This window comes from Hyperolius riggenbachi, chromosome 1, assembly GCF_040937935.1.
Source record: "Hyperolius riggenbachi isolate aHypRig1 chromosome 1, aHypRig1.pri, whole genome shotgun sequence".
Taxonomy (NCBI): Eukaryota; Metazoa; Chordata; class Amphibia; order Anura; family Hyperoliidae; genus Hyperolius; species Hyperolius riggenbachi.
In genome coordinates, this window is record NC_090646.1 from 60,842,675 (window position 1) to 60,868,439 (window position 25,765).

General features: G+C 45.8%; 1 protein-coding gene across 1 annotated transcript in view; it reads right to left on the reverse strand.

The window, feature by feature from the left end:
* Positions 1–13,427: 13,427 nt before the first annotated feature.
* The window catches only part of GFRA4 (GDNF family receptor alpha 4), a 733,069-nt gene continuing 720,731 nt past the window's right edge, over positions 13,428–25,765 (reverse strand). Inside the window, exons 8-9 of the mRNA XM_068274699.1 lie at positions 19,923–20,080; positions 13,428–14,526 (exon numbers count right to left, since the gene is read on the reverse strand). Of these exons, the coding sequence (XP_068130800.1) occupies positions 14,380–14,526; positions 19,923–20,080 (305 nt within the window). The 3' untranslated portion in view covers positions 13,428–14,379. The remainder of the gene's footprint in view (positions 14,527–19,922; positions 20,081–25,765) is intronic.

Here is a 25,765-nt window from a genome sequence, read left to right on the forward strand (position 1 = left end):
TCTACCGATGACTAACACAGAAGCCTCCCTCTACCGATGCCTATCACAGAAGCCTCCCTCTACCGATGCCTAACACCGAACCCTCCCTCTACTGATGCCTAACACAGAAGCCTCCCTCTACCGATGCCTAACACAGATCCCTCCCTCTACCGATGCCTAACACAGAACCCTCCCTCTACCGATGCCTAACACAGATCCCTCCCTCTACCAATGCCTAACACAGATTCCTCCCTCTACCGATGCCTAACACAGAACCCTACCTCTACCAATGCCTAACACAGATCCCTCCATCTACCGATGCCTAACACAGAACCCTACCTCGACCGATACCTAAAACAGAACCCTCCTTCTACTGATGCCTAACACAGAACCCTCCCTCTACCGATGCTTAACACAGATGCCTCCCTCTACCGCTGCCTAACACAGATCCCTCCCTCTACCGATGCCTAACACAGAACCTTCCCTCTACCAATGCCTAACACAGATTCCTCCCTCTACCGATGCCTAACACAGAACCCTCCCTCTACCGATGCCTAACAAAGAAGCCTCCCTCTACAGATGCCTAACACAGAACTATTCCTCTACTGGTGATGCCTAACACAGATCCCTCCCTTTGCCAATGTCTAACATGAAGCCTGCCTCTACAGATGCCTAACACAGATCCCTTCCTCTACAGAAGCCTAACACAGAACCCTTTCTCTACCGACACCTAACACAGATCCCTTCCTCTACTGATGCCTAACACAGAACCCTCCCTCTACTGATGCCTAACACAGAACCCTCCCTCTACCGATGCCTAACACAGAACCCTCCCTCTAACGATGCCTAACACAGATCACTCCCTCACCGTTGCCCAACACAGATCCCTCCCTCCACCGATGCCTAACACAGAACCCTCCCTCTACCAATGCCTAACACAGATCCCTCCCTCTTCCAATGCCCAACACAGCTCCTTCCCTCTATCGATGCCTAACACTGAACCCTCCCTCTAGCGATGCATAGCACAGAAGCCTCCCTCTACCGATGCCTAACACAGATCCCTCCCTCTACCGATGCCTAACACAGAACCCTCCCTCTACCGATGCCTAACACAGATCCCTCCCTCTACCAATGCCTAACACAGATTCCTCCCTCTACCGATGCCTAACACAGAACCCTACCTCGACCGATACCTAACACAGAACCCTCCCTCTACCAATGCCTAACACAGATCCCTCCCTCTACCGATGCCTAACACAGAACCCTACCTCGACCGATACCTAAAACAGAACCCTCCTTCTACTGATGCCTAACACAGAACCCTCCCTCTACCGATGCTTAACACAGATGCCTCCCTCTACCGATGCCTAACACAGATCCCTCCCTCTACCGATGCCTAACACAGAACCTTCCCTCTACCAATGCCTAACACCGATTCCTCCCTCTACCGATGCCTAACACAGAACCCTCCCTCTACCGATGCCTAACACAGAACCCTCCCTCTACCAATGCCTAACAAAGAAGCCTCCCTCTACAAATGCCTAACACAGATCCCTCCCTCTATCGATGCCTAACAAAGAACCCTCCCTCTACCGATGCCTAACAAAGAACCCTCCCTCTACCGATGCCTAATACAGAACTATTCCTCTACTGGTGATGCCTAACACAGATCCCTCCCTTTGCCAATGTCTAACATGAAGCCTGCCTCTACAGATGCCTAACACAGATCCCTTCCTCTACAGATGCCTAACACAGAACCCTTTCTCTACCGACACCTAACACAGATCCCTTCCTCTACTGATGCCTAACACAGAACCCTCCCTCTACTGATGCCTAACACAGAACCCTCCCTCTACCGATGCCTAACACAGAACCCTCCCTCTAACGATGCCTAACACATAAGCCTCCCTCTACCGATGCCTAACACAGATCACTCCCTCACCGATGCCCAACACAGATCCCTCCCTCCACCGATGCCTAACACAGAACCCTCCCTCTACCAATGCCTAACACAGATCCCTCCCTCTACCGATGCCCAACACAGCTCCTTCCCTCTACCGATGCCTAACACTGAACCCTCCCTCTAGCGATGCATAGCACAGAAGCCTCCCTCTACTGATGCCTAACACAGATCCTTCCCTTTACCGATGCCTAACACAGATCCCTGCCTCTACTGATGCCTAACACAGAACCCTCCCTCTACCGATGCCTAACACAGATCCCTCCCTCTACCGATGCCTAACAAAGATCCCTCCCTCTACCGATGCCTAACACAGATCCCTCCCTCTACCGATGCCTAACACAGAACCCTACCTCGACCGATACCTAACACAGAACCCTCACTCTACCGATGCCTAACACAGATCCCTCCCTCTACCGATGCCTAACACAGATCCCTCCCTCTACTGATGCCTAACACAGAACCCTCCCTCTACCGATGCCTAACACAGATCCCTCCCTCTACCGATGCATAGCACAGGAGCCTCCCTCTACTGATGCCTAACACAGATCCTTCCCTTTACCGATGCCTAACACAGATCCCTGCCTCTACTGATGCCTAACACAGAACCCTCCCTCTACCGATGCCTAACACAGATCCCTCCCTCTACCGATGCCTAACACAGATCCCTCCCTCTACCGATGCCTAACACAGATCCCTCCCTCTACCGATGCCTAACACAGATCCCTCCCTCTACCGATGCCTAACACAGAACCCTACCTCGACCGATACCTAACACAGAACCCTCACTCTACCGATGCCTAACCCAGAAGCCTCCCTCTACCAATGCCTAACACAGATCCCTCCCTCTACTGATGCCTAACACAGATTCCTTGCTCTACCGATGCCTAACACAGATCCCTCCCTCTACTGATGCCTAACACAGATCCCTTCCTCAACTGATGCCTAACACAGAACCCTCCCTCTACCAATGCCTAACACAGAAACCTCCCTCTACCAATGCCTAACACAGAACCCTCCCTCTACCGATGCCTAACAAATAATCATCCCTCTATCAATGCCTAACAAAGAAGCCTCCCTCTACCGATGCCTAACACAGAACTATTCTTCTACTGATGCCTAACACAGAACCCTTCCTCTACCGATGCCTAACACAGATCCCTCCCTCTACCGATGCCTAACAAAGAACCCTGCCTCTACCAATACCTAACACAGAACCCTTCTTCTACAAGTGCCTAACACAGAACTCACCCCCTACCGATGCCTAAAAAAGAACTTTCCCTCTACCGATGCCTAACACAGATCCCTCCCTCTACCGATGCCTAACACAGATCCCTCCCTCTACCGATGCCTAACACAGAACTCTTCCTCTACCGATGCCAAGCAAGAACCCTCCCTATATTGATCGGTGTAAAAATGACTTAAGTGTTGCTTGCCAATTTTCACCAAATTGCCACTAGTAGATTATTGGCACTATTACGGATATTCTACTTCTTAATTATGATCTTAGTTCTGATACTGTGTTAGTTGCCAGGGATACTGGTTTCTTGTCTTTCAGCCTGTGGCCAGAGAACTGATCTGAGTTCTGAGGCCAAAGTGCCAGTAAGGACTGAAATGAAATGTTCATCACCTTGTCCCGTGCCATGCCACAACTCAGGTAAGGTTTGGAGTCCTTGTAAGGAGACTAAGCAGTGTTCAAGCCCTACTACAGAACAAATGTCCCCCTTGTCCCCTGCAGTCACTCACCTGCAGAGCTTACACTTTTCTGTGCAGAAATCCTTTGCACTTCCTGCACCACAGCCAGTGAGCCAGTTAAGCCTGGTACACATTTTCAATTACGATTGGCCAATTGCTGACAACAACCAATTAAAAACCATTAAAAACATCCAATAAAGGGTGGTAGGGCATGTAAAGCACAATAAATATTGCCATTATATAAATACAGCAAGGTGATTGCCTGTTTTCTATTGGTGGTTTTTACTTTTCACCTTTGTCCACATGTAATGATGGCAGCGGTTTTCGATGTTTTTCAGCGCCCCCCCCCCCCCTTCCCTGACATCAGTCAGGAAGTGATTTCTTTGACCCGGAAAAGAATAAATACAATGGCCTCAATTCATTTTATCGATAAAACATTTGATAAATATACAACACCTTAGTGAATTCAAAAATAGATTTTACCCATGAGGTAAATTATTTAAACGTTTGATAAAGTGTTTGATAAAGCTTAGTGAATTGAGGCCATTGTATTTATTCTTAAAAACACGAATGCAATCATTGGATGAATGAAAAATGATTTTTGAGCATTTTGCGTTTTTTCTATACATTCCATTGTAGCAAAATCGCCCCGAAAATGGTACATGCAGCGCTTTTGTGACCGGAAAACAGATGCGCAAGGTATTTTAGGGCGTTTTTTAAAGTAGCGGGCGCTCAAAAAGAGCGCAAAACGCCCTGGGTGTGAACAAGCCCTTACTCATGCTGTCATTGCACTTTACATTGTGTACACTGAATACTACTATATTTTATCTTTGACATTACAGGATTGTTGCACGTATATATTTTGCACTTTGTGAATCCTCCATGTTACTCCGTGCTATATTTATATAATGGCAATATTTATTGTACTTTACATGCCCTACCAACCTTTATTGGATGTTTTTAATGGTTTTTAATTGGTTGTTGTTCAGTAAATGATGGAATGATTTTTGCCTAATCCAGTTTTGTGCGGTGTTTATGAGGTTCTGCTGTCCCTAGATTTTCTAGTATAAAGCCCCATCTACACCATACAATTTTTTTGTCAGATTCGATTCAATCCGACATATTAGATCGGGATTCGATTTGATTCAATTTGCCATTGCAAAACAATAGCAAATTGAATCGAATCAAATTTAAACCCCGATCGGACATGTCGGACTGAATCGAATCAAATCAAGGAATCGAATTGGACGAAAAATTGTATGATCTAGATGGGGCTTTAAGCCTACTACACACTTTCAATTTTGATTAGCCAATCACTGACCAATTTTACCACCTCCACGTAGTAACAGATTCTGAATACTATGAACAGATTGCAAAGGTAAATTTTCCACTCTCATCCTTCTTGACCTGTCATCAGCATTTGATACTGTCGACCACACCTTACTCCTACAAATACCTTCAAATGTCGGAATAAAGGGCCTTGCTCTCACATGGTTATCTTCCTACCTCTCTGGAAGGTCCTTCACAGTCTCCTACTCAGATCAGATATCTTCTCCTCATGCTTTGTCTGTCGGGGTTCCTCAAGGCTCTGTCCTTGGTCCCCTCCTCTTTTCCATCTACATGCACGGTCTTGGTGATTGAATCAACTCATTCGGGTTTCAATACCACCTCTATGCAGACGATACGCAACTGTACCTCTCAGACCCAGACCTTAACTCCCTCCTTAAACGTGTTCCTTACTGCTTGTCTGCTATATCCTCCTTCATGTCCTCTCGCCTTCCTAAAACTTAATATGAGTAAAACAGAACTAATAATTTTTCCACCGTCTCTGTCCACCTCCCTGCCTGAAGTAACAATAAATGTCAATAACACTCCCATAACTTCAGTTCCCAAAGCTCGGTGCTTGGGGGTGATATTCGACTCATCTCTCTTTTATTCCTCATGTTCACTCCATAACCAGCTCCTGTCATCTCCAACTCAAAAACATATCTCGCATCCGTCCCTTTCTCACTCAAGACACAACTAAAATGTTAATCCATGCTCTCATCATTTCTCGTCAGGACTACTGCAATGTACTACTTTGTGGACTACCATCTAACAAACTGGCCCCGCTCCAGTCAGTACTGAACTCAGCTGCTCGTCTCATTCATCTTTCTTCTCGATCTTCATCTGCCGACCCTCTTTGTCAAGCTCTTCACTGGCTGCAAATTAACCAGAGGATTCAGTTCCAACTCCTAACCTACAAAGCTCTCCACAATCTCTCTCCCTGGTACATATCCTCACTAATCTCCAGATAAAAACCCAATCGCAATCTCAGATCGGCACATGATCTTCTGTTGTCCTCCTCTAGAATCAACTCCTCACATTCACGTTTACAAGACTTCGCACGCGCTTCACCCCTCCTCTGGAATGCCCTCCCACAACACATCCGTCACTCGCCAACCTTTGTTACCTTTAAACGCTCTCTAAAAACACACTTGTTCCGACAAGCATATGCTCTACCTTAGGCCACTTCCCTTTGTCCTGAGACCAAATTGCACTCCTACTAAGTATCCTAAAACACAAAGCCTCTATATATTTGCTGCATACTACCCCTCCTCCTGTCCCCCCCCCCCCCATTCCCTTTAGATTGTAAGCTCGCAAGGGCAGGGCTCTCTCCCCCTTTTGTGTCTTGGTAACTATTATACATTTTTTTCATCATGTTAATTTTATCACTGTCATTACCAATTCTATAATTTGTATTTTGTATCATTCTTTGTATCTTGTCACTAATTATGTATCTTGTATTTTGGTGTACACCATTGTCTGTATTATGTACCCCATGTTTGTTTCTTACTTTGTACAGCGCCATTGAATATGTTGGCGCTTTATAAATCAATAATAATAATAATAATAATTGTATAAGTAAACCCTCATACTACATGGAGGAGGTAAAATTGGTCAGTGATTGGTCAATCAAAGTTGAAGGTGTGTACCAGGCTTTAGCAATAAAACGAAACTCCATTTCTGCCATCTATGTTTTTGAAGCCTGCTTACACACATCCAATTTTTATTGGCCAATTTTAGCACTTCAATGTAGCATGAGAGCTTACCTATGCAATCTGTCAATAGTATTCCGAATCGGTTAGCTCTCATATTATTTGAAGTGGTAAAATGGTTTATTCATCGGCCAATCAAAATCGGAATGTGTGAACGCACCATAAAGGTGCCCATTAACGATACAATTCGCTAAACGATCGACCAGCTGATCCAAGCATTGTGAATAATCAGAAACAATCGTTCTGGCCCAAAAACGAGAAGGAAATAGCAACCAATCCGATAAAAGCAGTAGAACCGATCCAAGAAATGAAACTTTCGATGCATTGTTAGTTTGTTGTTGATTATCTGATTGATCATCTGATGATGGTTAATTGTTTGCAAAATTGTATCGATAATGGTCACCTGAAATTGTTGGTATCAGCATGAATCCTCCTTTATCCAACAAGATTTCCTTTCATACGAGAACTACGAATTACAGTAAGAATGATGTAAAGCACAGGTAGGTGCCTGCAAGCTCTGTGCTTCCATAGGGACACACTAGGCTACTTCCCAGGGACTTGAGATTCTTTGGGGCACCCCAGGTAAGGGATTGTGGAGGCTACAACAAATGTACAGTCAGTACAGTACTAAGATGTAAGGTGACCAATGTCTATTACTTCTCTATTTTACCTAAAATGATTTGGATACCTGATATCAAAGCCTTTTTCTCTTTTTCCTCCGCTCCTCTCTGGTGATCCAGAACTAAAACAATCTCCACTGAGGGGAAGCGAGAGAGACTAGATTAGATGTGAAACCTTCAGCCACATAAACACAACTTGTTCCGGAAAACCACCTGATGAGATCAGCTTGTTACACACAATTTTCACGGTGCTGAACGTTGTATTGATTGCACTTTGTAGGGAGGGATGGAGTTGGGAGAGATTCCAGTTATACCCAGATTCCAGATATAGCTCTAAATCATGCATTGTTTCATATCTTAAAGCCTTAGTTCATCATCCCGGATGTTAAGCTGGGCATACACGAGTCGACCCGGCGCTCGATTAGCCGCCGGATCGACTCCCGCCGCGGCCCCGCTCGTCCCCGTGGGCGGCCGGATCGGTTAACCGCTCGTCCCCGCGGGCACTCCTTATCTTTCGCTCGATTCCCCGCTATTGTCTGCCCGTGGGGATCGAGCGGGGTATCGAACCGGCGGGTCATCGGACCTGTCGGAAATTATCAATCGAGCCATCAGCGGCTCGATTGATAAGGGCGCATCTGCCCGTGTATGCCCAGCATTAGACTAGGCCACGACTCTCACAATCTGATGAAGGCGTTCATGAGAGACATTCCCTTTGTAAAAGTCAGTCACATGACCAAGACTACTGGCAGCAGAGTGGGTGTTCCCTGCCATAAAGCAGCTCTCACTCTCAAGCTCCTCCCTCTGCAGCTGAAATATTCACTCTTTATGGTCAGCACTGCAGCTCAGCAGATTACTATCATTATTAAACTGAGTGTTATACCAGCACAGGGAGGTGCTGGGTTAGGTCTGGAGATCTGCATTATGTAAACACTCGTTTTATTGTGGTTTCGTGAATCATCCCAGAGGAGAGGTTGGGTATATCCCGCTGTCTGCTTAAAGCTTTATAAATTGGTTTAAAAAAGTGTGGTGTTCACACATCTGGCCTGTAGATGGCACTGTGCTACTTGCATTTGGTATAAGATTATCTATATTGCTCTGTGTTGTTGGTTCCTGTTGATGGCATGTTGGAGACAAGGAGGAATGAACTGCTTTATGTAGAGAGTTGGTGAACCCTGTAAATAAACCTACTTCCAGTTACTCTACATCCAAGATCGCTGAACACAACAAAAAGCTGAGGGCAAAGGATTCATATTTTGTAATATAAAGGGATTTTTGACTTAAAGGACCAATATCACCAAAAATGGTAACATTTAAAATATATATTTCTAACAAGTACATTTCTCCCAGAGTAAAATGCACTATAAATTACTTTTCTCCTATGTTGCTGTCACTTACAGTAGGCAGTATCTGGCAGGTTTTGGACTACTCCATCTACTCACAGGGCTTTCTCAGTATTTCCTTTATTCTTTAGAAGAGCACTCACTATAAAGGATGCTGGACGGCCTCCCTACTCACTTGCATGCTATTCTGGCAATTGGACTGAGCAACTGCCATTCAGTAAGTGCTTTTGAAAATAAAGAAAACCCTGAGAACCCCCCATGAAGAGGTAGACTTGTCCAAAACCTGTCAGATCTGTCATTTTTTTGTTGTTTTTGTTTTTGTATTGTCTTTTGTATGTGAAAGTGAGAGGGGAAAAAATAATTAATAGTACATTTTATTTTGGAACAAAAGCACATATGCATACACCAGCATTTTATATTTTACAATATTTCATGATAGTGGTCCTTTAAGTAAATCTGAAGCCGCTACCCCTCCCCCTAGAAAAAAAATGAGTTAGCTACTTACCTAAGAAGAGTCCCTCTTCTATCTCTGGATAGAGCTATCCTGGTCCTCACTCCATCCCATAGTTCCAGGGCTGTGCCGTGGTGAAGTTTGAATATGTCTTCAGCCCTTAGGCAGTCTTTGTAAGTGCTTGCATCCCTGAATACTTCCAAAGAAGAGCAGATCTGTACTGCACATGCGTGAGTCTGGGCTTGCGCATGTGCAGTACGGATGTGCCCGTCTTCTGAAATACTCTGGGACGCAAGTACTTCTGAAGATTGCAGAGGCAGGGTCGTTTCTTGGGTAGGGTGACCACCCTAGTCACAGACCGGCAAGTAGAAAAAGGGGAGCACAGGCAGAAAGACATAACCACCAGGGAGCTGGTGACGCGCGGAGCAGCCAAATAGGGTGGGTGCAATTTTTACACCCTCGCCCTGGGTGCAATTTAGCCTAGAAACTGCCCTGAGCAGAGGTGTCCCGAAAGTGCACAACTTCACCAGGAACGGCGGTGAACCGAGGGCACGGAGACAGTGTCAGGAAGCATGGGCGTAGCAATCACCCCTGTGACCCCTGCCACCACTGGGGGCCCATGGGCTTTGGGGGGCCTCCTCCTTCTCCCTCTCCCCAACCGCAAGTTCAGCTAATTAGCAAAAAAACCTCCCTGTTCACTTACAAAAACCATGTGCAGGAGCGTGTGCAATTTTTTCCCTGCTTCCAGATGCTGCTTCCCAGCAGAACACTCTGCTGCCATTCGTTGGCTGCCGATTATGTGACCGTCATGGGGTTTGTGGACCAAGGGGGCCCCATGCTAACATTTTTGCAGGGGGGCCCTGTTAAGTCTAGTTATGCCCTTGCTGGGAAGGTTCTATGGGATCCAGAGCCTTCCCTCTACAATGGTTAGTATTAAACTGAGACTGGATAAAGGGAAAAGAGGCACCCAGAGAAGATAAAATGTGTTGAAAGCAAATAAAATGGAAAAAGTGAGGTGACTTACCTCAATGAAGACAAATTCCGTATTAATACAATTTTATTGCACTGGCAACATGTTTCGTGGGTGCATACCTACTTCCTCAGACCAAATAGCAGTGCCTAACAGTGCTTGTAGCCTCAAATAAGGCGCCTCTCTTTTTTCATTTTATTTGCTTTTAACGCATTTTGTCTTCTCTGGGCGCCTCTTTCCCCTTTATCCTGTGCCTTCACCCTCCTTTTGGAGGGGGACCAATTTGGGTCATTTGAAGTTTGCTTGTTATCAAGAGTGCGACCATCACCAGCTCCGTCTGGTCACCCGAGTGGAGTCGGGGTTATACATCTCCACCTGCTTCTAGTGGTCGGTTGCCCTTCTGCAACCCACCTTTGTGAGTATAATTCATCCGCATAATTTACATACTTCTGGTACTGTGACATACTGCACCATTTGGGCTCCTGTTGTCTAGAGTGACCAGACGTCCCGGATTGCCCGGGACGCGTCCCGGATTCGGGGTCCTCCATCCCGGATTCGGGGTCCGCCGTCCCAGGCTGCATGAGGTCCCGGGAAACGTCCCGCTTTAAGCAGCGGGACGTCCCCGCCTCGGGACTCCGGTCACTTTATTGCATAAACTGGCAGCGGCGTCTATAGACGCCGTGCCAGTTCATTGCCCGCAGCCCCGCTCCACCCTCCTTACTATCTTCCGGTGTTCCGACACCGGCAGGCGAGCAGGGCTACGGCAAGATGGCTGCCGAAGCCCTGTACTGGAGACATGAATAGTCTCCAGTACAGGGCTTCGGCGCCATCTTGCGGTAGCCCTGCTCTGCCTGTCAGAGCGGGAGACTTCAGGAGGATCGTCCGGGGCAGATGCGCGCCAGAGGAGTCTTCTGCCAGGTGAGTAAATGCTTTTTTTCAAGGTGAACTTTGCCCGCAGTGAGTTTATTTTCTGGTGACGTGTACCCGCAGTGAGTTTATTTTCTGGTGACATGTGTGCCCGCAGTGCGTTTATTTTCTGGTGACGTGTGCCCGCAGTGCGTTTATTTTCTGGTGCCGTGTGCCCGCAGTGCGTTTATTTTCTGGTGACGTGTGCCCGTAGTGCGTTTATTTTCTGGTGACGTGTGCCCGCAGTGCGTTTATTTTCTGGTCACATGTGCCCGCAGTGCGTTTATTTTCTGGTGATGTGTGCCCGCAGTGCGTTTATTTTCTGGTGACGTGTGCCCGTAGTGCGTTTATTTTCTGGTGACATGTGCCCGCAGTGCGTTTATTTTCTGGTGACGTGTGCCCGCAGTGCGTTTATTTTCTGGTGACGTGTGCCCGCAGTGCGTTTATTTTCTGGTGACATGTGTGCCCCCAGTGCGTTTATTTTCTGGTGATGTGTGCCCGCAGTGCGTTTATTTTCTGGTGACGTGTGCCTGTAGTGCGTTTATTTTCTGGTGTCATGTGCCCGCAGTGCGTTTATTTTCTGGTGACCTGTGCCCGCAGTGCGTTTATTTTCTGGTGACATGTGCCCGCAGTGCGTTTATTTTCTGGTGACATGTTTGCCCGCAGTGAGTTTATTTTGTGCTGACATGTTTGCCCGCAGTGCGTTTATTTTCTGGTAAAGTGTGCCCGCAGTGCGTTCATTTTCTGGTGAAATGTTTGCCCGCAGTGCTTTTATTTTCTGGTGAAATGTTTGCCCGCAGTGCGTTTATTTTGTGGTGAAATGTTTGCCCGCAGTGCGTTTTTTTTTCTGGTGAAATGTTTGCCCGCAGTGCGTTTATTTTGTGCTGACATGTTGCCCGCAGTGCGTTTATTTTGTGCTGACATGTTTGTCCGCAGTGCGTTTATTTTGTGCTGACATGTTTGCCCGCAGTGCGTTTATTTTGTGCTGACATGTTTGCCCGCAGTGCATTTATTTTGTGCTGACATGTTTGCCTGCAGTGCGTTTATTTTGTGCTGACATGTTTGCCGGCAGTGCGTTTATTTTGTACTGACGTTGCCCACAGTGCATTTATTTTGTACTGACGTTGCCCACAGTGCGTTTATTTTGTGCTGACATGTTGCCCACAATGCGTTTATTTTGTGCTGACATGTTGCCCGCAATACGTTTATTTTGTGCTGACATGTTGCCCATTGCGTTTATTTTCTGGTGTCTGGGGTAACTGTTGCTGCATTTATTATTTAATGGTTATAGTTGGCTATGCTTGCTGCTTTGGGGTTACGGTATAATATTAAATAGCATCACACAGTTTCTGCACACCCATGATGCGAAACCTCGTCTGACCACATCATGGCGTAAACACTGCTTTCTTATGCCTCACTGTTACATCATTATGTTAGCTCCGCCCATACAATGTCATGGCCACACCCACGCGCGCTGCATCCCCCCATTTTTCGGCGCGGCGCGCTGGGCGGGCCGCCCCCACCTCCCCCCAGGTTGAACCAACAAAAATCTGGTCACTCTACTGTTGTCTCTGTGTTTTCTTTCTGCAGGGTGTAATTTTTATTAGCCCTACTTTTTGTCCATTAACCTGAGGCTGTCCAGAACCATATACATCACATGATGGACATTGAGATACCAATATAATCCCATCTAATAGTTGGAAAATCAAAAGCATCTGGACATGAAATTGGATGCAATTTACATTAATGCAAGCTGGAATAGTTTGCATCCCATTGGCCAGTAAAGTGAAGACATACTGCCTACAGGAGGCGCCAGTCACACTATACAGGCATCAGTAAGGACAACTGAAGTGAGAGGTACATGGAGGCTGCCATATTTATTTCCTTTTAAACAATACCAGTTGCCTGACTGTCCTCTAATACTTCCAGCCATAGGCCCTGAACAAGCATGCAGCAGATCAGGAGTTTCTGACAATATTGTCAGATCTGACAAGATAAGCTGCATGCTTGTTTCTAGTGTTATTCAGACACTACTGCAGCCAAATAGATCAGCAGGACTGCCAGGCAACTGGTATTGTTTAAAAGGAAACAAATCTGGCAGCCTTCATATCACTCTCACCTCAGGTTCACTTTAAAACTTTATCTGCCTAAAAAAACACAGAACACAAAGAAGTGATTTTTTTTCCAGCAACTATACGTGGAACAAAAACTTTTTAATGTGTGCTGTGCAAGAGTTTGGGTCTGCTTTAAAAGGAAATAAATATGGCAGCCTCCATACCCCTATCACTTCAGGTATCCGTTAAATGCCCTCTTCCCCTTACCAGGGTAACGCTGCAGCAATCCAGCTATGACATTCTTTTATGGCACTTTTCATTACACACAACTTTTTGTTTATACCATGGGAACTCAGAACTGAAGACAGGGATAGACACGGAGGTTTGTATTGTACAATTTAATGCTACTTTCCAAAAAGAAAAAAAAATTATCCCAAGATTAAAAATCATATTGAGTGCTGATTGAATTTAATTCTATCTCAGTATAGAGGAGAAAAAAGAAACAGGAGTAGGAATATAATAACACTTTAAATCATTACCAGAAAAAAAATAAGTAATAATCTTTTGGCGATATATAACTGGAAATTGAGCCCTGTTAGAAAGCATTGTGTCCTGTCCCGTAGAAATATTTTGGAATGACCATCAAGAAATAGGTTTACCAGGGAATTAAGATACACGAGCACTTTAGAGATCTGAGAAAAAAAATAATAAAAATAATAGTAGTGATACCAGTAAAGCCAATGCTGAAAAATTGCCACCGTTAGTGTCCCTTCCCTGCCTCTGGTTGTCCTTTTGTCACATGAATCAGGCCCGCAGTATTTACACGCTCCCGCCAACTCTCTGGAAACGTAGAAAATAAAGAGTCCCAATTATGCAGACACAGTAGGATTCGTTACAATGACTGTATGCCTTTTCCTACATATTACGGGTTTGTCATCTCATCAATTTCAGCGAGTGTGCAGATCGTCTTGATTTCGGCACGGTTTTAATTTTTTTTTTCAAACGCTTATCTGTTAATTCTCGTCCTTGCGTCAGTAAAATCTGGAGCTCCGCGAAGCCATAATAGAATTGTCTCTTATCTCAGAAAGCTCCACAGGGCACCGCTAGAAGGAGATCCATGGCATTGTTCGAGGATCTCCAGCTGGTCCCACCAGGCCCTCTTCTGAGATGTGTCTGAAAGTCACTTTCGAGACTCCGAGGAACATTTTTTTTTCTTGATTATTTCAAAAGACAATAAATGAAAATAAGGACTCTTAAGATTACCATGAATTAACATAATAAAAATAGAGAAGACAAAGTTTTTCTCCCAGCTTTCATCTTTTTTTTTTCTCTTTAGCATAAAATAGGAGGCTCTTCTTGGCTGTCTTCAGATAAAGGTCTGGAAAAATAGAACGACGATGAGCAAAGGACATCCGCCGTGGACCAACCGTGAACTGGAGGAGGGCACCAGGTTGTTGAAGACTTCCGACTTCATTTCATCAGATCCTACTAAAAATGGCTCATCTTTTGTTGCCTGCAGAAAAACATGAAAAAGCACTGTCCATTATTCAGGTCGCCAACATTTTTCTAAAATATGAAACGACCTTAAAACAAATGTGACCTAAAAAAAAATGGGATCAGTGAATAATGGCGCACAGCGCCTATGCATAAAAATGGCGCCACATTAAAAAGATACGCTTATCGCTATTTATCGTTAGTACTGCATAATAATGGCGCACAGGGAAAAAAGAAGAAAAACGGCACACACTAACGTTATTTATCAATAGTGGCACACACTAACGTTATTTATCAATAGTGGCACACACTAACGTTATTTAACAATAGTGGCACACACTAACGTTATTTATCAATAGCGCCCTACATAAGCCAAACTGCAGACGTTATTTAACTGCAAAACGGGGAATGGATTTAATGTAACACTGTCAAGGTTAGGGTTAGGCACCACTGGGGGGGGTCTTAGGGTTAGGCACCATGAGGGGGGTCTTAGGGTTAGGCACCACCAGGGGGTCTTAGGGTTAGGCACCACCAGGGGGGTGGCTAGTGTTAGGCACCACCAGGGGGGTGGTTAGGATTAGGCACCACCAGGGGGGTCTTAGGGTTAGGCACCACCAGGGGGGTCTTAGGGTTAGGCACCACCAGGGGGGGTCTTAGGGTTAGGCACCAACCAGGGGGGTCTTAGGGTTAGGCACCACCAGGGGGGTCTTAAGTTAGGCACCACCAGGGGGGGTGGTTAGGGTTAGGCACCACCAGGGGGGTCTTAGGGTTAGGCACCACCAGGGGGGTTTAGGGGTTAGGGATAGGTACAGAGAGGGTTCTGTGTGTTAACGGTAAATAACAATAAGGCTTTAACGTTAAATAACAATAAGGCTTTAACGTTAAATAGCGATAAGCGGCAAACGGATTAGCGGCAACACCGTGCGCCATTATTCGCAGGCGCCATTTTCAGATGGATGCAAAAAAAATAGTTAGATACTCAGCTATGGAAAGGGAAGGCTATGGATCCCATAGACCCTTTGTGGTCCTCTCTCCGTGCACGCGGTCCCCGCTTTTCCCTTTTGTAATTCCGCGCCTTCGAGACTCCTCTTAAGGCTTTAAAAGAACTTGTGTACCTGAGCGCTTTCAAAGACAGGTGCATCCAGGCCCGGATTTACCTCACAGAAGCCTATATAGGCACAGATATCCTGGCAACTTAGGGCTTGATTCACAAAGCGGTGCTAACTGTTAGCACGCCTGTGAAAACCCCCTTAGCACGTCTAAACAAGCTTTTCGCGCATAAAACTTTACGCGCGCAAAACTTTATGTGCGAAGTGCCCATTAAAGCCTATGGGACTTAGCGCGCGTCAAAACTTTGCGCGCGTAAAACTTTGCGCACGCAAAGTTAGCGCGCGATCTGATTAAGAAATCCGGTGCTAACCTACTTAGCACCCTGGTTAGCGTGTCTAAAGACTTTAGACGTGCTAAGTAGGTTAGCACCGCTTTGTGAATCAAGCCCTTAGACTTCACCCACCATGAACCTACAAACTCCCAATGAGCTGCACCCAAGTGTGCTGGCTGTCCCAACTGTCACTTCTCCCTTACTTCCCTTGCCCTTCATAGGTAGCTACAGGGGCCCCTTAGCATTAGGTAGCTAGAGGAAGCTCAGTATTAAGTAGCTAGAGGTGCCCCTGACTGAAGGGAGATCTCATCAGTGGAATGCCGAGAGCTGGGTGAGTAACCCCTCATGTACACTCACATTAGGACTCTGCATAGGGTGGGAGGTGCTCAGGGAAGGAAGTGAGCCACCTTTCTATCATCAGGCGCCTGTAGGCACATGCCTACAATGCCTTATGGTAAATCCAGCCCTGGGTGCATCCATACCTCGTACAGATTAACTCGTCAACAGAGGTACTCGGGGGCCAGTTGGTCGAATAAATTCAACAGGTGGGGGGAGGGGGTCAGCCGTGGACCAAAGGCACAGAAAGAAGACTGGGAAGGCTCTATGGAATCCAGAGCTTTTCCTCTCCATAGGTGAGTATGTAACTATTTTTTAGGCCGCTTCAGTGTTACTCTAAGGTTGCCCATATAGAACTGGATATTGCAGCCCGATCGATCTTCCCAATCAATCATTTTATTTAAACCGGAAGAGAATCAGTTCTGCAACATGGCTGCCCGATTTGATCTTCGTGGACTAAATCTATTGGGGGGGAGGGGGGGGGGGTCAGTCTGGAATGCTGAAATCTATTTGAAATTGCTGCGCAGCATGTGGCCAGGTGATAGATCCCTCTCTGATTAGAATTGATCACAGAGGGATTTATCTGATGGTCAATCTACCTATTGGCCATACATCGAGTAATGTATGGCCAAGTGGACCTGAACTCTTGCACAGGACAGAAGGAAATCAGAGAGAAATCCACCCTGCATGTATTTAGAGAGTTTAGCCTGTCTAATTCTCCCTCTCATCTGTGACTAATCACAATTGTAATTTGATCTCTCATCTGTGTCAGCTGGCTGCCTCGGCAGAGCAACTAATTTATAAACACAGGATGTTAACAATAAGTATGCTTCCATGAAAGCAGGAAGTAGACACACTGCAGATTTATTGCAGGATTTGTATCAGCTGTAACAAAAAAAATGTTTTTTCTTTAAAGGTTATTATATCTTATCTTATATTATATCTTATATCTGCTTATCTTTTAGAGCAGAAAGGAAGTTCTCAGTTCAGATCTGCTTTAACAGTGAAATATCTGTTATTTTTAACAAGAATACAGCTACTAACCTATATTAAGGTGCCCATTAACGTTACAATTTTTAGTGAACGATCCTATTTTTAACAGAATAAAGGCCATGTAATGTCAATAGTGCCCATTGCCTCTTGACAAATAGACCCATTAGAATCCACCAGCCCCTTAATGCTATTAAAGGGAAAGTAAAGTGAGAAAGATATGGGAGGCTGACATATTTATTTCTTTTTAAACAAAATCATTTGCCAGGCAATCCCGCTGATCTCTTTGGCATCAGCAGTGTCTAATTCAGACACCTGAATGCTTGTTCAGGTCTTTGTTTTAAAATTATTAGAGGCAGGGGATCAGCAGAACAGCCAGGCAACGCGCATTGTTTAAAAATTAAAAATAAATAAATATGGCAGCATCCATATCCCAAACATCCAACAAATCTAGTGTGGACTTGATCCTTAAAGCGGATCCGAGATGAAAAACTAACTATAGCAAGTAACTTGTCTATATATCTTATATAAAGTTTAGATAGTTTATACAGCAAATCTAGCTACAAACAGCTTCAACAATGATTATTTCTTCTTGTACAATGCAATGAGGGCAGCCATGTTCTGTTTGTGATCATTACACAAAGGCAAGCTGCTCTGCATCTCCTGCCCTCATCCTGTGAAAACTTTACTCCCCTCTCCTCCTTCTTCCTCCCCTCTGCCTCTGAAATCTCTGGCTAGTAACCTCCTCCTCCTCCTGCCCAGACTGTGCTCCCATAAGCCCTTGCTACTAAGGCTCAGAGTGCCAAGGCTCTCTCGAGAAGCTGTGAGCGAGGCTTGTTTAGTTTTAGGGAGTTAGAGTATTAAAACAACAACAAAAAATATTGGGCTTGAGGAACGCCCTATAAACTACATGAAAGGAACACAATTCTGCAATGAGTAAAAGTTTATCTCGGATCCACTTTAAAGCGGGATTTATCTCCAATAATGATTTTTATTTCAAATACTGGAATACAGCATAACAAGCTGGCTTGTTCATTGTTGGAGATTAATCCCACTTTAAAGGGTCAAGTTCTCACGGGATTTGTTGGATGTTTGGCTATGTTTAAGGCTTGATGGACCCCCTGCCAGAGCTGTGACTTTCTGAGGAAATATAGATACCACTGAGTCCCGCTGATCATCTCTTGTGTAGCATCCATATCCCTCTCAGGTCAGGTGTCCTTTAAAGTGGATCCGAGATAAACTTTTACTCATTGCATAATTGTGTTCCTTTCCTATTGTTTATAGGGCATTCCTCAAGCCAAATATTTTTTTTGTTTTGTTTTAATACTCTAATTCCCTATAAACTAAACAAGCCTCGCCCACAGTTTTTCACAGTGCCTTGGCACTCTAGCAAGGGCTTATGGGAGCTCAGTCTGGGCAGGAGGAGGAGGTTACTAGCCAGAGATTTTAGAGGCAGAGGGGAGGAGGGTGGGGGAGAGGGGACTGAATTTACACACAGGCAAGCTGATAGCATCTCCAGCTCTTAGCCTGTGACAATGTGACAAACAGACCATGGCTTCCCTCATTGTATCACAGGAATAAATAATCATAAAATGTTGAAGCTGTTTGCAGCTAGATATGCTGTGTAAACTATCTAAACTTTAGATAAGATATATAGATAAGTTACTTGCTAGTTTTTCATCTTGGATCCACTTTAAGACACTTAGCTGGCTTTCGATAAGAAGAGGGAGGGACAATGTATGATGGCTGATGGATACAGATTAGGGATGCTCATTCGGATTCCATGGAAATGCAATTTCCGAAATTCCGATCGGAAATTGCATTTCCGCATCGGAATGCGGAAAACGGTAATACACGTGCGGTAGGCGGATTTCCGCCGGAAATCACGGAAATTTCCGACAAACTTAACATTGATTTTCTCAAAAACTATTAGGTCTTTTTGAAACCTTTATTTTGGATCTTGTTCACAAGATCCAGTTTAATAACTGGTGTTTCTAAGGCTTTGCTATTCACCACTAAAGTCGGCAGATTTTTACTGTAATGTAAAATGCAGAAAATCTACATTATACGATATGCGGTAATTTTAAGCCAATCAGAAGACTCAGAATGAATAAACCAATCACAGAATGGGGATTTAGGCGGAAATTTCCACAGTCTCTGATTGGCTTATTCATTCGGCGTCTTCTGTGATTGGCTTAAAATTACTGCATATCTGATAATGCAGATTTTCTGCATTTTACATTACAGTAAAAATCCGCCGACTTTAGCGGTTAAAAGCAAAGCCCCCGTAAGTCCTAGAAACACCAAATGTTCAGGGTTTATTAAACAGAATCATCTGAAAAAGATGCAAAAAAAGTTTTCAAAAAGACCTTATATTTTTTTAGAAAATCGATGTTAAATTTGGTTGAAATTTCCGCGATTTCCGGCGGAAATCCGCATCGGAATGCGGAAATTGGTAGCGGAAAGCGGAATCGGTAGCAGTAGCGGTAATTGGCAATGGCGGAATGTGGATTTACAGCGGAATCGGAAATTGGAATTTCCGACCATCCCCAATACAGATTCTGGTTATGTTAGGGATCCATCAGGTCAGAAATTTCTGTCGGGCAGGATGTACAATAATAAAAGAATTTATGCTGCAGGAAGAGAAAAAGATCCTTCTCAGACTATCCATGGTGTGGCACCATAGAAGTGTCAGATTCGCTGCTCACCTTGGTGGGCTGTACATGGATGGTGAAGCTCTCCCTGACTGTAGCAAGAGACACGTTGCTGAACTTCTCCTCTTTGTGTCTCGGAGTTGTGGAGGTCACTGATGGACTCGCTGCTGGGTTCAAATTGGTCCCATTGCCGAAAGCATGAATGGCATTTTCTGAAACATAAGTGGACACAGGTTAGAGTAACAGGTGTGAGAACCCTGCAGCATTTTTGGAAAACTAAGATCCTCTATTATATCCTCTATTTTATCTGACAGTATTTATGCCCCTGGCTTTGAGTGCAAGGATGATTTGGATTTGATGTGGCCACTTTCCTTTGCACCTCCCTTCCCCCTATTTCTGATCTGTGTAGGATGAGCACAGATATTTTGTCTGAATGATCCTGGAAGCCATGTTGGCCAAGCATCAAGCTGTAGCTCCACTATGCTTACATGCCACTACAGCCCATTATTTCAGTTGAGTGAGGGAGAGGTTGCAGCTTTATGAATGGATGGTTGGATGCATTTGTATGTGTTCTCTTTATCTTAAAGAGGAACTTTAACCAAGGATGTCCAAATGTCCCTCTCCTCGCATCCTCCCCCTCACCCACCCCGATGTGTGGCCCTGCTTCACTCACCTGCTGTAAGTGTTCCAGCGATGGCATCTCCATCTGCCTGTCCAGCGTCCTGTATCCATGGCTACAGTGGTGCCTCATGTGACCTGTTACGTGCTGTCAGGTCAAATAAGGCGGCTCTGTAGTCGAGTGGTAGCAGCACTTCATGTGTGGCTGGTGATCCCCTCGCTAATCTGCTGAGAGCGGGTGAGTGATGTGGCACCGGTGCAGTACATACCCGGTATCCTGGAGATCAGAGCCAGGATGCTGCAGCCCAGCAGGGAGGAGATGCCGTCTTAGAGGAAGCAGAGGGAGGCAAGTGTAGTGTCAATGCCTGCAATGCACAGCTCGATGTGTCTCTCCTCTCGGTCCGGCTTTGCGCACGCGATGCTCACAATGTATTGGTTCAGGCAGGTGGTAAAATGTCTAGGACCGGTCCTGGTGGTAAGCCACCTCCTTCTTATTCTACTTAGTTCTTTTTAACTCAATTTTATATACACCAAGGCAACTCTTACCCCTTTTGTATGTGAATTGAGAAAGTCACTTACATTGTAGAAACATTTTTTGTACACAGTTGAAAGAACTTTTCTTTCTAGTTTTTATCCCCCTTTAGTTGCTGAACTATTAGTAACGTTTAGTGCAGCACTTTATTGTTTTAGGCCCACTCAAGCCTGCCCTGCAATAATCCGGTATCTTGCGGCCATTAGCCAGCCTTCAAGAAAATCAGCTCAGATTCCGGAATAGAGTGAGCGCGGTCCTCTGCTGATTGCGGCTGCCATTCAAAGAGCCGGTGATTGAATCAAAGAGGAAGAAGCGACACGTTAATCTTTCTATTCTCCAGACAGTGGGTGAGCCCGATGTCCTCCAGTTACACTCTCCTGAAACTTTCCACTTAGCTAGAGGAACACCGAGGAGAACAGGAAGAGGATGCTGGATTCACAGCTAGTCAATAAGTCAATTCTCACTTTTATTATATAATCTCCCTGGATTTCTGGTGGTTTCACATTCCTTAAAATTGCGTACTTAAAGGACACCTGAGGCGAAAATAAACTAAACGATTGTATCAATTTTTTTCTCCTAAAAATGACTTTTTAAGATATTCCACAGTTTTATTTTATGTGTAAATCTACTTTTTAAGTTTTAACTGTTTTATTGTTTTTGCTCAAAGACACATTAATTAAAGTATGCCAGAGATAAAATCTATGAACTATTTATTTATTTATTTATTGTATTTATAAAGCGCCAACATATTACGCAGCGCTGAACATTAATTTAGGTTACAGACAATATTTAGGGGTGACATACAGCAATATGACAATACAGGAATACAAGAAAACCAGATCACACAGCACAGTATTAGTACAAGGTAATGCTTAGTCAGTCACTGGATGAAGCATGGAGATTAGGCAAGTTATGTTCACTCAGATGCATAGCATGGGTTCACAGTAATGGAGGTGCCAGATCAGGTAGGACACAAAAGGAGGAGGACCCTGCCCAAAGGCTTACAATCTAGAGGGAGAGGTAAGGACACGAATGGCAGGGGACCAGAGTTCAGCTGTAGGTTTAGAGCACTTGTGAGGGGTAGTAGGCCAGAGTGAAAAGGTGAGTTTTGAGGGCTTTCTTGAAGATGTTGAAGGAGGGGGCTGCCCTAATGGGTGGAGGTAGGGCGTTCCATAGTGTTGGAGCAGCTCTTGAGAAGTCCTGGAGGCGTGCATGGGACTGGGTGATGCGGGGGGCGGTTAGGCGAAGTTCATTGGAAGAGCGGAGTGAGCGGCTAGGTGTGTACCTCTGAGTAAGATCGGAAATGTAGGTTGGACAGGTTTTGTGGACAGATTTGTAGGTCAGACACAGTATCTTGAATCTGATTCTGGACTGGATAGGAAGCCAGTGGAGGGATTCTAGGAGGGGATCTGCCGTGGTGGAGCGATGGGAGCAGTGGATAATTCTGGCTGCCGCATTCATGATGGACTGCAGTGGGGCTGTTCGGGTCATAGGGAGACCAGACAGCAGGGCATTGCAGTAGTCAAGGCGGGAAATTATGAGGGCATGGATGAGGAGTTTGGTGGTGGCAGAGGTCAGGAAAGGGCGAATCTTACAGATGTTACGAAGGTGGAAGTTGCAGGACTTTGTGAGGTTTTGGATGTGGGAAGTTAAGGAGAGTGCGGAGTCCAGGGTGACACCCAGACAGCGGGCTTGAGAGGTAGGGCGAATGGTAGTGTGGTTAACAGTGACATGCACATCTGGGAGGTTTGTGGATGGCCGGGGTGGGAAGATCATAAATTCCGTTTTGTCTAGATTTAGTTTCAGGAACCTAGCAGACATCCAGGAGGAGATGGCGGATAGGCAGGAGGAGACCTTGTCCATGGTAGTGGTGGATATGTCAGGGGTGTGGAGGTAGATCTGGGTGTCATCTGCATACAGATGATAGTTAAAACCCATGGAGGAGATAACCTTGCCAATGGAGGATGTGTATAGGGTGAACAGTAGGGGGCCAAGGACCGAACCTTGGGGGACTCCCACCGAGAGGTGGTTGGGGGTGGACGAGGACTCATTGAAGGTGGTCGTGAAGGAGCGGTTGGAGAGGTAGGATGAAAGCCAGGACAGGGCGAGATCGTGAATGCCCAAGGACTGGAGGGACTGGAGGAGTAGGGGATGATCTACTGTGTCAAAAGCTGCTGACAGGTCAAGGAGGAGGAGAATGGAGTATTTACCTTCAGCTTTAGCTAAGGCAAGGTCGTTGACCATTTTGGTGAGAGCAGTTTCGGTTGAGTGGGCAGGCCGAAATCCAGATTGGAGTGGGTCTAGCAGTGAGTTGGCATTGAGGTACTGGGTCAGGCGTTTGTGAACCAGACGCTCAAGGAGTTTTGAGGCAAAGGGAAGGAGGGAGATAGGACGGTAGTTGGAGGGTAGCGAGGGGTCGAGTGAGGGTTTCTTGAGCAGGGGAAGTACAGTGGCCTGCTTGAAGTCTGTGGGGAAGGTGCCTGAGGATAGGGAGAGGTTGAACAGGGTAGTGAGGACTGGGGCCAATTCCGTGAAGTGAGGCTGGAGTAAGTCAGAAGGGATGGGGTCAAGGGGGGAAGTAGTGGTATGTGAAGTCTGCAGTAGGTGGTTGACTTCCTCGGTGGTAGTAGGAGTGAAGGATGTGAGGGGAGGATAGGGTGGAGGAGGAGCTGGTTGGGAGGGGGTGGGAGGTGAAGATTGGAGATTGGATATTTCCTGGCGGATGGAGACAATTTTGTTGGTGAAGTGAGTGGCTAAATCTGTGGCAGAGAGGGAGGAAACGGAGGGTGGGGGGGTGGGTTTAAGCAGGGAGTTGAAGGTGGCAAAAAGACGCCGGGGGTTGGAAGCTTGTGCTCCGATGAGCTTGGTAAAGTATTCCTGCTTCGCATGAGCAAGGGCAGTGTGGAACTGCAGCAGGTTGGTCTTGTACTGTAAGAAATCCTGGTTAAGTCTAGTTTTTCTCCATTTCCGTTTAGTGGCGCGTGTTTTCCTCTGGAGGATGCGAATATGGGTAGTGCGCCAGGGCTGGGGGTTAGGGGGTCGGTTGTGGCGAAATATTGGTGGAGCAGCTTTCTCTAGGGCTGATGAGAGAGTTTGGCGATACTGAGCTGCAGCAAGATTAGGACAGGTTAGGGTGGGGAGAGTGGAGGAGAGGGCATGGAGAGGGTCAGCAAGGACACTAGGGTTGAGCTTGCGTAGGTCTCGCTGCCATCGACCAGGTGGGTGGGTGGCTAATTTGGAGGTGCCTTCCGTGAGGAGGTTGAAGGTGAGAAGGTGATGGTCTGAGGGTGGAAAGGGTGCGATGTCAAGGTCTGCAATGGTGGTGGATTTAGTGAATACAAGGTCGAGAGTGTGACCTGCAGTGTGAGTGGGGGTGTTGGCGTGTTGTACAAGTCCAAGTGAGTTGGCAATGGTGAGTAGCTGGGTCACAGCAGAGCTCTGGGCTTCATCGATGGGAATATTGAAATCCCCAAGGATGATGGTGGGGAGGTCAGAGGAGAGGATGTGAGGGAGCCAGGAGGCAAGGTCATCGAGAAATTGTGAAGTGGAGCCCGGAGGGCGATATAAGACCGCAACAATGGCAGGGAGGGGGTGGTAGAGGCGAATGGTGTGGGCCTCAAAGGATGTGAATTGTAGAGAGGTAGGTGGTGTGAGGACACAGAAGGTGCAGGATGGAGAGAGGAGCAGACCCACCCCTCCCCCGGTCCTGTTGTCTGGTCTGGGGGTGTGATTGAGGTGAAGACCCCCATAGGAGAGGGCAGCCTCTGCGGCAGAGTCAGAAGGGGTGAGCCATGTCTCAGTGAGTGCGAGGATGGTGAGGGATTTGGAGAGGAAGAGGTTGTGGACTGCTGTAAGTTTGTTGCGGACGGATCTGGCATTCCAGACTATTGACCCTTTTTATCTCTTTCCTGCTCTCAGAAGCCATTTACTGCTAGGAAAGTGTCTTATAGTTAGAATTTCTTATCAGTGAGGGTCACACTGTAGTCACTTCCTGTCCGAGTCAGGACTGAGTCAGCCACTTACATATCTGATATTTAACTCTTTCAGACAGAGAAAGAAAAAAAGGAACACAGCATAGTTATTTGTGTGCTTGGCACTGTACATACACATGTCTATCTCATCATGTCACATGTCACCTCGGGTATCCTTTAAGTGTGCTAAAAGTCCACCTGAAGCCTTCAAAAAGGAAAAGTTTTATATTTACATTGGTGGAGATATGTCCATGACCCCTCTGCTGCCGGCCGTAAACACTTTTCTGGCACCATGCAGAAAACCTTTTGGCATCGGTTCTTGTGAATCTGTCATTGCATCACGTTTTGAGCTCACAAGGGGACAAGGAACACCAACCGCAGCGGACGCTGGATGCTACATATAGCGTCCAAGAGGAGATGACAGGATCTACCAGGATGTTAGCATGAGCGTCCCCAACTGGTGTCACCATTGTTTAAAAAATTGTTACACTCCCGTGAATGGAATGGCGGTAGATCCCTTTTAAACAAAACTTTTTTCGGCCACCAAACCATCGCGTTTACCACCCATGTGACCCAGCACTGTGGACCCCTTTATAGAAGCTGGTGTTTGGTAGGTAGAGGGATATTATTTCAAGGACTACTTTGCACACAGTCACTCAGAAGAAGTATCCCCTAATTATGTCTGCATATTCCATAAACATTATTTTACGCTTTTAATTAACTACAGATACTTTTTCTCCAGGCATAATTTAATATTTTCCTAAAACTGGAGATAT